This window comes from Zea mays, chromosome 10 (assembly GCF_902167145.1).
Source record: "Zea mays cultivar B73 chromosome 10, Zm-B73-REFERENCE-NAM-5.0, whole genome shotgun sequence".
In the NCBI taxonomy this organism is placed as follows: Eukaryota; Viridiplantae; Streptophyta; class Magnoliopsida; order Poales; family Poaceae; genus Zea; species Zea mays.
Window position 1 is genome coordinate 86,192,124 of NC_050105.1, and position 11,976 is coordinate 86,204,099.

At 53.3% G+C, this 11,976-nt stretch overlaps 1 protein-coding gene across 1 annotated transcript; it reads left to right on the forward strand.

Moving 5' to 3' along the window:
* The first annotated feature begins 6,608 nt into the window (after positions 1–6,608).
* LOC103641335 (probable sugar phosphate/phosphate translocator At3g14410) lies at positions 6,609–10,629 on the forward strand. The gene is made up of 8 exons (XM_008664691.3): positions 6,609–6,892; positions 7,997–8,104; positions 8,268–8,302; positions 9,006–9,118; positions 9,199–9,460; positions 9,545–9,813; positions 9,908–10,098; positions 10,199–10,629. Exons 1-7 carry the CDS (start codon positions 6,761–6,763, stop codon positions 10,051–10,053), a joined length of 1,065 nt encoding a protein of 354 aa, XP_008662913.1. The 5' UTR covers positions 6,609–6,760; the 3' UTR covers positions 10,054–10,098; positions 10,199–10,629.
* Positions 10,630–11,976: the final 1,347 nt, after the last annotated feature.

Below are 11,976 nucleotides of genomic sequence, written 5' to 3' on the forward strand. Positions count from 1 at the left end.
TCCACGTCGCATTCGAACGCGTGCTTGTACGTGGGGCCGACGGTGATAACCCCATTGGGGCCCGGCATCTTGAGCTTCAGGTAGGTGTAGTTGGGGATGGCCATGAACTTCGCATAGCATGGCCTTCCCAGTACTGCGTGGTAGGTTCCTCGGAACCCGACCACCTCGAACGTCAGAGTCTCCCTTCGGAAGTTGGAGGGCGTTCCGAAGCAGACGGGAAGGTCGAGTCGTCCGAGGGGCTGGACGCGCTTCCTGGGAATGATCCCGTGGAAGGGCGCAGCGCCTGCTCGGACGGAGGACAGATCGACGCGCAGGAGCCCGGGGGTCTCGGCGTAGATGATGTTGAGGCTGCTGCCTCCGTCCATAAGGACCTTGGTGAGCCTGACGTCACCGATGACGGGGTCGACGACGAGCGGGTATTTCCCCGGGCTCGGCACATGGTCGGGGTGGTCAGCTTGGTCGAAGGTGATGGGCTTATCGGACCAGTCTAGGTAGACTGGCGCTGCCACCTTCACTGAGCAGACCTCCCGGCGCTCTTGTTTGCGGTGCCGAGCCGAGGCATTCGCCGCTTGCCCGCCGTAGATCATGAAGCAGTCGCGGACCTCGGGGAACTCTCCTGCTTGGTGATCTTCCTTCTTGTCGTCGTCGCGAGCCCTGCCACCCTCCGCGGGTGGCCCGGCCCTGTGGAAGTGGCGCCGAAGCATGACGCACTCCTCAAGGGTGTGCTTGACGGGCCCCTGGTGGTAGGGGCACGGCTCCTTGAGCATCTTGTCGAAGAGGTTGGCACCTCCGGGGGGTTTCCGAGGGTTCTTGTACTCGGCGGCGGCGACAAGGTCTGCGTCGGCGGTGTCGCGTTTCGCTTGCGACTTCTTCTTGCCTTTCTTCTTGGCGCCGCGCTGAGTCGATGCCTCGGGAGCATCTTCCGATGGGTGGCCCTGGGGCTGCTTGTCCTTTCGGAAGATAGCCTCGACCGCCTCCTGGCCAGAGGCGAACTTGGTGGCGATCTCCATCAGCTCACTCGCCCTGGTGGGGGTCTTGCGACCCAACTTGCTCACCAGGTCGCGGCAGGTGGTGCCGGCGAGGAACGCGCCGATGACATCCGAGTCGGTGATGTTGGGCAGCTCGGTGCGCTGCTTCGAAAATCGCCGAATGTAGTCCCGGAGAGACTCTCCCGGCTGCTGTCGGCAGCTTCGGAGGTCCCAGGAGTTTCCAGGGCGCACGTACGTGCCCTGGAAATTGCCGGCGAAGGCTTGGACTAGGTCGTCCCAGTTGGAGACCTGCCCCGGAGGCAGGTGTTCCAACCAGGCGCGAGCGATGTCGGAGAGGAACAGGGGGAAGTTGCGGATGATGAGGTTGTCGTCGTCCGTTCCACCAAGTTGGCAGGCCAGACGGTAGTCCACGAGCCACAGTTCCGGTCTCGTCTCCCCCGAGTACTTTGTGATAGTAGTCGGGGGTCGGAACTGGGTCGGGAACGGTGCCCGTCGGATGGCCCGGCTGAAGGCCTGTGGACCGGGCGGCTCGGGCGAGGGACTCCGATCCTCCCCGCTGTCGTAGCGTCCCCCACGCCTGGGCTGGTAGCCTCGGCGCACCCTCTCGTCGAGGTGGGCCCGACGGTCGCGGTGATGGTGCTCGTTGCCGAGGCGGCCCGGGGCCGCAGGCGCGGTGTTGCGCGTGCGCCCGGTGTAGACCGAGGCTTCCCGCATGAATCGGGAAGTCGCGGCATGAGGTTCCGAGGGGTATCCCTGCCTTCGGGAGGCAGAGCTCTTGGCCCGTCGGACCGCGGCGCCTTCCAGGAGATTCTTGAGCTCCCCCTGGATTCGGCGACCCTCGGTGGTTGATGGCTCCGGCATCGCGCGGAGAAGCATCGCTGCTGCAGCCAGGTTCTGGCCGACCCCACTAGATGAGGGTGGCGGCCTGAACCGGTCGTCGTCGGCAACGCGGTGCTGGAAGCCCTAGGGTGGATGACGTATTTCTCCGGCCGGAGGTTGGCCCGCCCATGCCTGCCCGACGTCCCGGCGGATTGGCTCAAGCGCTCCTGCTCCCTCGTCGAACCTGGCCTGCGCCCCGCGGACTCGCTCGAGCTGTGGGTCGTAACCCCCCGCCGGAACGGGGACCACAGCTAGCTCCCGTGGGATGTCAGCGCGAGGCACCGGCCTAGGGAGATCGCCGTCCTCCGGCATGCCGAGATGATTGCCTTCGGAGGGACCCCCTAGATCGACGTGGAAACATTCGCGGCTTGGGCCGCAGTCCTCGTCGTCGAGGCTGCGGCTACCATCGGAACAGTCGGAGAGGCAGTAGTCACATGCGGTCATGAAGTCCCGCATGGCACTGGGGTTGCCAAGTCCAGAGAAATCCCAACAGATGCGGGGGTCGTCGTCTTCCTCGGACCCAGAGGGCCCGTAGGTCGAGACGTCCGTCAGCCGGTCCCAAGGAGATCGCATGCGAAACCCCAGAGGGTTTGGACTCGCCTCTACGAGAGCGTCCGCCAAAGCGAGGTCGCTAGGCGGGTTGAGGCTGAATCCAAATGACGTAGGATGGGAATCGGTCGGTACCTTTTGGTCGACGAGCGGCAATGAAGTCACGTCGGGGACTGACTGCACCGTCGTCTCAGGTATGAGGGCGACGTCCTGCAAGCTTTTCGCAAGCGCTGGCGTCATCCACTTGCTCGGGTTTGGCGTGTCGCGGGGAGACGGCGCTCGTCTTCGTCTCAGGCGCGAAGTCGATACCCGGCGCGCCCCTCGTTGGGGTGCCGGCGCTGTCGACTCGCTCGACAGCCGATGAGGCGCTGCCACCTGCTTGGCCTTGGTTGCCCTGCCTTCCCCTCCGCCGACGGGGAAGAAGGCGGGACGAGCTCGAAGACGTCGTCGATTCCGCCGCCGGCGGGCGGGCTGTCGGCCGCCACTGTCGTTGTCACACGGCGGTGGAAGGAGTATCATGTCGTAGCTGCCGTCGAAGGACATGAACTCAAGACTCCCGAAACGGAGCACCGTCCCGGGTTGGAGAGGTTGCTGGAGACTGCCCATCTGGAGCTTGACGGGAGGCTGTTCGTCAACACGCAGCGTGCCCCTACCTGGCGCGCCAACTGTCGGCGTTTCGAGACCGGGGGGTCCCTTGGGCCGACGAGTGAGTGTCGCCGCGTGCCCCAGCCCAGATGGGTCGAGCGCGAGGGCGAGCGCGAAGGGGGAGAAGCGAGGCGGCCAGAGACCGGCGTGAGAGAGGTGGGAATCCCGCGGCCTTCGTGTTCGTCCCGCGCCCAGGTCGGGTGCGCTTGCAGTAGGGGGTTACAAGCGTCCACGCGGGAGAGGGAAGCGAGCGGCCCCAAGAGAGCGCCTGTCTCGTCCTCGTCCCCGCGCGGCCAACCCTCTCTAAGAGGGCCCTGGTCCTTCCTTTTATAGGCGTAAGGAGAGGATCCAGGTGTACAATGGGGGGTGTAGCAGAGTGCTACGTGTCTAGCGGGGGAGAGCTAGCGCCCTAAGTACATGCCGATGTGGCAGCCGGAGAGATTTTGGCACCCAGCTGGTGTGATGTCGTGGCCGTCGGAGGAGCGATGGAGCCTGGCAGAGGGACAGCTGTCGGAGCGGTTGAGTCCTTGCTGACGTCCTCTTGCTTCCGTAAGAGAGCTGAGAGCCGTCGTCGTCACAGAGCATGTGGGGCGCCATCATTGCCTATCTGGCGGAGCTAGCCAGATGGGACACCGGTCTTGTTCTCTGCGGCCCGAGTCAGCTCGGGGTAGGGTGATGATGGCGCTTCCTGTTGACGTGGCTGGCCTGCGCCCTAGGTTGGGCGATGTGGAGGCTCCTCCGAAGCCGAGGTCGAGTCTGTCTTCCATGGCCGAGGCCGAGTCCGAGCCCCTGGATCGGGCGAGGCGGAGGTCGTCGGCAGAGGCCAGGGCGGAGTCCGAGCCCTGGGGTCGGGCGAAGCGGAGTTCGTCGTTTTCTGGGGCTGAGCCCGAGTCCGAGCCCTGGGGTCGGGCGGAGCGGAGTTCGCCGTCTTCCGGGACTTAGCCCGAGTCCGAGCCCTGGGTCGGGCGGAGCGGAGTTCGCCGTCTTCCGGGACTTAGCCCGAGTCCGAGCCCTGGGTCGGGCGGAGCGGAGTTCGCCGTCTTCTGGGGCTTAGCCCGAGTCCGAGCCCTGAGTCGGGCGGAGCGGAGTTCGCCGTCTTCCGGGACTTAGCCCGAGTCCGAGCCCTGGGTCGGGCGGAGCGGAGTTCGCCGTCTTCTGGGGCTGAGCCCGAGTCCGAGCCCTGGGCCGGGCGGAGCGGAGTTCGCCGTCTTCCGGGACTTAGCCCGAGTCCGAGCCCTGGGTCGGGCGGAGCGGAGTTCGCCGTCTTCCGGGACTTAGCCCGAGTCCGAGCCCTGGGTCGGGCGGAGCGGAGTTCGCTGTCTTCTGGGGCTGAGCCCGAGTCCGAGCCCTGGGTCGGGCGAAGCGGAGCTTCCTATGGTGCCTTTGGCAGGGCCTGACTGCCTGTCAGTCTCACTCTGTCAAGTGGTACTGCAGTCGGAGTGGCGCAGGCGGCGCTGTCCTTCTGTCAGGCCGGTCAGTGGAGCGGTGAAGTGACGGCGGTCACTTCGGCTCTGCCGGGGGGCGCGCGTCAGGATAAAGGTGTCAGGCGACCTTTGCATTAAATGCTCCTGCGACTTGGTCGGTCGGTGCGGCGATTTAGTCAGGGTTGCTTCTTAGCGAAGGCAGGGCCTCGGGCGAGCCGGAAATATGTTCGCCGTTGGAGGGGGGCCTCGGTCGAGACGGAAATCCTCCGGGGTCGGCTGCCCTTGTCCGAGGCTAGGCTCGGGCGAGGCGTGATCGTGTCGCTCGAATGGACTGATCCCTGACTTAATCGCACCCATCAGGCCTTAGCAGCTTTATGCTGATGGGGGTTACCAGCTGAGAATTAGGAGTCTTGAGGGTACCCCTAATTATGGTCCCCGACAAGTATACTATGATAACTTATACAAAATGTGTTTTATACTGTTATGAGAAAATATTTCATAAACAATTTTTGATCCTGGCCATACAAAAATTTTGTTATTTTAATCTATCTGTTTCACCACTACATTGCAACCATCAGTATTATGCAGACTTCAATATATGCCACGATTTGCATGGTCTCATCATTGGAGAGCACGTTCCACACATACCGGAAGAAATTCCCTCATACATCGTTAGCATCAGGCACGCACCACCATACACTTTTGCTTAAACAAAAGGCAAGTGTGTGTGTTTGCAAAGAGAATTAAAGGTAGACCGGCACAAAAGCTACCCCGACTGTGGCAAAGGATGATGAACTGATCATTGTTGTCGGTCCTCCTCTACGTCACCTCCGGTGCCAAGATGATGCCACAATCCTCGATATAGTAGTCATCGAACGTGCGCGACATGTCAAGTACCAATGACTCTTGGCTAGACTGCCAAATGAAGTGCACCCCGAGCTCATCAGTGAGGTAGTACCCCTGGCCGTTGTACCACCGGATGCGCTACTCCTCTACATACATCATGTTCGAGGACACTAACACAACGTCAGCAACGGCCGTTGTCCCAACGTACAAGAATTGATGGCCGATCAGTAGCGACTTACGTGGCAGGTTGGGCTTCAGGTGGACGATGAGCTGGACGGCGTGATGACGTCGTCATCGGATGCGGTGCCCAGAACAACCCGAGAGTCGCAGACGTTGACGACGACCATGAGGTCACCCTGCTTGACAATGGACAGCGCGGGACAACCGCTTTGCACCGCGTCCAAGCGGCGGCTGCGCCGGAGCTTGTCGTACACAGCGGCGCATGCGACCACGTAGGACTGTTTCTAGAGGTCGAGCTGGCAGTCGCCAAGCTTTTTCTCGTCTTCGATGAGCGACGCCAACACGAGTGTCTCCTGCTAATGGTGTTTGTTTGGGGTTTTCAAGTAAGAAACATGGATTCATGTTTGGCGTTGGTTTATGAAAATGACTCACAAGTCAGATCCATGGAAAAAATATTATGAAGAATAAATGTCACGCATGCAAAAAAAAGGAATTTAAGTTGAAAATATTATTCAAACAAAAGGAATTGCATGCAAGACTCTTATTTAAATACTACTCTATCCATCCAAAAATATAATTCAAGAATCTCGGTGATATTTATCTACTACTACACATTGTGCAAAGGTAGTAGATGGACTTAGAGAGAGATATAGTAGATGTGTTTCTGGTTATAAATGTAGATATAAATACATATGTGGTGTAGCGGTATCTACTGCTAGTATTTGCTTAGGCTTTACGGGGTGGGAGAATGAGAAAGACAGAACAACGAGGAGGAGGGAATGGAAATATTTTTTAGATATATATAAGTTCTTCTGTGAGGTGTTTGAGCTAGTAGACACAAATATCCGTACACTATTTTTAGGTCGTGTCGTGTGCTAGGATTTGGTATTTGAGCACGTTCACGCTAGGCTGACAAAAAAATAAATAAACCTAACTACAGTAGTTATAGGTCGTGCCGGACCTAACTTTCACCTCTAGCGCTACCTAAAAATTCAAAGCCAGCGCCAGCGCCAGCGCGAGCAGATCTCGCATCCGCAGCCCGCAGGACCAAACATCCCTTTGCGTCATTTCGTCTCTCTGGCGCGAATCACGAGGCAGGCACGATTCTATAGTCAGGAGTAGGAGTAGACTGGTAGTAGTATAGTAGGACTAGAGAGTAGAGAGGCCCCGCCCCCAGGACCGACCGACCAGGGAGTCCAGCGGCGCACATCGCGGCGACCCCCACCCCACCGAGCGCCCGCGGCCGCGATGGAGAGAGGCGATGGCGGGAGCGGGAGGCCGCCGGCCGAGAGGAAGGCGGCGTGGAGGGACGGCGCCGTCACCTACTTCCACCTCCTCTTCTACATCGCCATCTCCGGCGGCCAGATCTTCTTCAACAAGGCAAGCCGCACGCCTCACCTAACTTTAACGCCCCGATCCCTCTCCCGACTCGCCTGGATGGGAGCATAACGGCGGCGTGCCCCGGTGCCCGGTTCCTGCTGCGGCCTTCAATTGATCAAGCCTCCAAATGCGTTCCTCTCTGCTGCGCCTGGAGCGAGCGCGCTGCGATTTGGCACCGGCTTCCTGAGCAGCCTCTCAAGTTTCAGACCATCTGGGCTTCCGTCACCCATGCTCCGCTCCAGTGCTTCCATACTTCCCCGGGGGATACGTACATCTGGGCTCCACTGATTTTAGTTACCCGTCCAGCTTTACCCAATTTAGATTGTTATATTTATTTATTTGGTATCATGACCAAACTGCTGCTCTGCTCGTAAGAATAGCCTAGCTATTTTGCCGTTATTATCAGTGGGCTTCGAAAACTTGCCACCAGGGAGGCTCACAAAACCATAGACACCGATGACCCACCCACCCACATCATAGGCACAGATGACATGTAGCAAGGAGGCAACAATCTGAGTGGTAAAATACCAATTATTCCGTGATAACTGTGGATGTCGTGTGCACAACCCTTTCCAGCCAGCATCGCTGCTCACCAGCCTGAGATCTGGGGAACTCACCTCTTCCCGCTGCTTGCTTGGTTCCTTTGCTCGCACACGATGTGCAGCTTCTCTTTGTCGGTTGGGGACGAGTTGACTCCACTCTCAGCATGTGGCGGCAAATTAGCTGCTTCACTAATAAGAAATCGAGGTTCCCTTTTCCTGCTGCTGCTGGTGTTATCTTCTTCCATGTGCGCATCAGCGCATATATATGATGGTACACGATTGGATTATTTTTTTAATGGGTTGATCGTTATCAGTTACTAGGGCACTTGTGGACTTGTCCCTGTTTGACCTCACATTGTAATTGCAAGGGTCTCGGCTTCTGGCCTCAATCTTATTCAACATGTGTCAGTTCTGCTAAACTACTTTGGTTTGCTTCAACAATAATTTCTGTGGAGTTGCAATTTCCCTACGCTAGCAGTTGCATCACTATTCATTCCTGCTGTGAATTCAATGACTAGCCAGTCTTATTAGCTGCTAAGTATTTGGTTTTTCCTTGGTGCAGTGGGTCTTATCCTCCAAAGAGATCAACTTTCCCTATCCCGTGGCACTGACTCTGCTGCACATGGTCTTCTCCTCTGTAGTGTGCTTTGCAATCACAAAAGTTTTCAAGGTAATTACTCATGTGCATTATAGCGGGACACGGTTTGCTTGCTATATCACTAGTTATAGGTGTACTACCCAAGTCATAATGTGGTTCCATTTGTTGCCTTGGGGTATTCTGTAGATCTGGGCACACACTTACTCTTTCCTTCTATATTGATGATATTTCCCAGATCATAAAGATTGAGGAGGGAATGACTACAGATATGTGAGTCTCAGCAGATCGGCTCACTCTAATTTCATAGGCTTATGTACTACTTTTGTTCTGATTAATTTTCACCTATCCAACCATGAGTGTGACATGTGCGTAATTGCACACATGTCTATCTTACCTTGTAGAAGCAGATGACAGAAGCAGTTTATCGGTTTTGCACAATGATGCTATGTTCGAAACTTCTAATATTGATAACTAAGGCCTCGAGAAAGTACTGATTTTACTCTGAACAAAGCAGGGTACCATTCTCACCATGAAAGGAAAACTTAAAGTCACCTGTATTTTTAAAAACCAAAGTTGGCAGCATTGAAGGATGAACATATTGATTACTTGAAATTTGGTTGAACAATGCTTGGTAATTGGATGGTGTTTTTTCTGTCAAAAGTTTGATTATTATTTTTTGAATAAGTAGGCATCATATCCTTCAGGATTTTTTTGATATGGAAATCCTAAACTGTGGACATATTGGTTTTTTAATCTTAAATGTAAACCTGAACTACCTAGGAGGAAACGTGTTAAGAAGAAATAAGCAGCTGAACTTGGGTGGCTTAGTATTTACCGGAATTCATCATTTTCTTCCTACTGTTCTGTTCCCAATTCATTTGTGCTTGTACTATGATGTTCCTGAACTCATTGTTTTATTTACTTTAAGTACAAGAACTGTCTTTTTTTCCTTACTAGTTCCCTGAACTTTCAGATATATTACTTCAGTCATTCCAATTGGAGGAATGTTTGCAATGACACTTTGGCTAGGGAACAGTGCGTACCTCTACATATCTGTCGCATTTGCACAGATGTTGAAGGCAATAAGTATGTGTGCTACCCTCAGTTTTGATTGTGAGGAAAATATCAGGATTTGATTTTGATGAACTTACCATTGAATGATACAGTGCCTGTAGCCGTGTTTCTTCTGGGAGCAGCATTTGGCCTGGAAGAAATGAGCTATAAAATGCTTTCTATCATGTCTGTCATCAGTGTTGGAGTTATTGTGGCTTCTGTTGGTGAAATTACAATCAGTTGGGTTGGAGTGGTTTACCAGATGGGTGGAGTTGTTGCGGAAGCCCTAAGACTTATCTTCATTGAGATATTTCTGAAGAAAAAGGGTGTCAAGCTCAACTTGATATCCATGATGTACTATGTTAGCCCTTGCAGGTATGTTTTCTGGTTCACTATTCTAATTAGTTAACTTGAAAGTACTGGCAATTGTTTTAATTTCATCTGTGATTTTTCCTGCAGTGCTGTATGCCTCTTTATTCCCTGGCTGTTCTTAGAGAAGCCAAAGATGGATGATAGTATTTCATGGAACTTCCCACCATTCACATTGTTCTTAAACTGCCTGTGCACCTTTGTACTCAATATGTCGGTTTTCCTTGTCATATCAAGGACTAGTGCGCTGACGGCTCGAGTTACTGGTGTCGTGAGGGATTGGTCCGTAGTTTTGCTGTCAGCTGCCATCTTTGCTGATACACAGCTTACCTTCATAAACATAATTGGTTATGCCATAGGTACTCAACTCATGAATCCTGGATTACTTTGACATTGTTTGGTCTTTCAGCATGTCTATTGGTCTGTTTGACTTAAAATCCAGCATCTCTGCAGCCATAGCTGGTGTTGTTGCGTATAACAACCACAAGCTCAAGGTAAAACCCCAAGCGAACCCACAGCAAGGCGACGAGAACAAGGTCATCTCAGGAAGCACTCAAGATGTGGTGTTATCAGTGAGCTCAGCAAAAGAAACTTCGTAGCACCAAAAGTAGCACGATTTTGAAACAATTTTATTTTTCACAAAGGTAACGGTATAAATTATCGATGTCGCTACTGCACCAGGCGCGCATATGCCATCCACAATTTTTTTTCCTGATTTGATGTTTGTGTTTACTTGTGATCCAGGAGAATTGTGCTCTCTTTCGTTGGGTTGGCCAGCTCTCCTTGGACTATACATTCTTTTTCCTTCCCCTGGGTCTGGAGGGAAGATATTTTGTACAATGATATGCTCAAGATGATGATACGCTGCCTTCACTGTCGTAATATTGCTGCTCAAAAAAGTGGGAGCACGCCACAGATGGAAATTAGGCCATGTAAAGTTGTGTTTTCTCTTGAACTGGTGTAGCGACTCATCAGGTGCTCCAAAAATGGCAGCCCTGAATCTTTGTACATGGTTGCTTGGTGGTGGTCATGAGATGTGATGTAAAACGATATATGTAAGCCTGGCAGATCAAAGAATTCAAGATACGCAAGTTTCTGTGTTTTTGAATCCAGCATTTCTCTTGCGCTGATAGTTTGCTTGAGATATTGATTCTGCAATATATGTTTTTAAACTATCTGATTATTCTGTGGATGATCCCAACTTCAGTTTTTTCCCTTAAGGGCTGGTTTGGTGATCAGGGATCACAAGAGGATCTATGAGCAAGAATACTCTTGCTATTCAAAATTGAATAACAAGAGGATTCCTCTCCCATGGATCCTCGATCCCCACGTGATCCCTGTTAACCAAATCAGCCCTATGGACCAATGGCTAGTTTGGTAACTTTATTTTGTCCAGGGATTCATATTTTTTTAAGGAAAAATGAACTATTTTTTTTGGAAAATGGAAATCTCTTAGAAAAATGGTTTCACAAACTAGCCTTGAAAATATTTTTCATCAGATGAGAAACTTGTGAAATTATGCAATACCCTTTTCATTACTATACCCTTTGAAATGGTGTAGTATTTGAATTTTATACCGGTTTGTTTGGACTACTAGTCGGTTACCTGTGCGTTGGACGGCTCACAACAATAACCACGTAAATTATCCACCAAAAATATCTCAAATTTTTTTATTGATTGTCTCCGCTCTTCGTATAATATTTTTTATGAACACACGGGTACCATAGTCCATAAGTAGCAAATCATAGACCTCTATCCCTCGCCTCTCCCATTTCCAATGTTTCGTAGAGCAGGAGGGGAAGGGAAGAGACAGACATACCTGTTCGTTGCCGGAGAAGGACACGACGAAGGCTGCGCATCTGGAGGTGACATAGGTAGTATACCGCTAGATATATAGGGAGAGGGCACGCAAGAGGAGAAAGAAGCCCAGCCGGAGCAGCTCCAAACCGAGAGGCACCCGCATCAGGCGTCAATCCGAGAAGGGCGAGAGAATGAGAGTGTCTTCCCCAGCCCTGGACTCGCCGAAGCGACACAACACCACCAGCAACTTCGTATCATAAGCTGACTGCTGCCACGCTACGAGCCTTGGTTGTCCAATATCTCAGACCTGGACTCCTCATCGCCAAGATAACCTAAGCGTGACAGACGCCACCATGTCCTTCTCGACGGCACGCACAAAGAAAGGCCAGGAGCATGACCGACTCGCGCCGTACCCGCGTCGACGAGCGTCGATGAGCTCGCGGCTGCAACCGTGGGCGGGGGCAACAGGTTGGGGAGGAAGAATAGGACGAAGGCCGGGAAGATGAACGGGACGTCTGACGACGGCGAAAACGATGGTACGCACATGATGTGAAACGTCCTCGTGAACTTGCCATAACCACTGCGCGAGTCGGTGTCGGGGCTGGTGTCGGACGAATATGGGGAGGAGACACATGCTCCTACGCCCTCTTTCGATAACGGGGTGGCGCAGAGGTGGAGACATGAGGGTAGAGAGAAAAGAAGTAGAATAACAAATGAGGTGG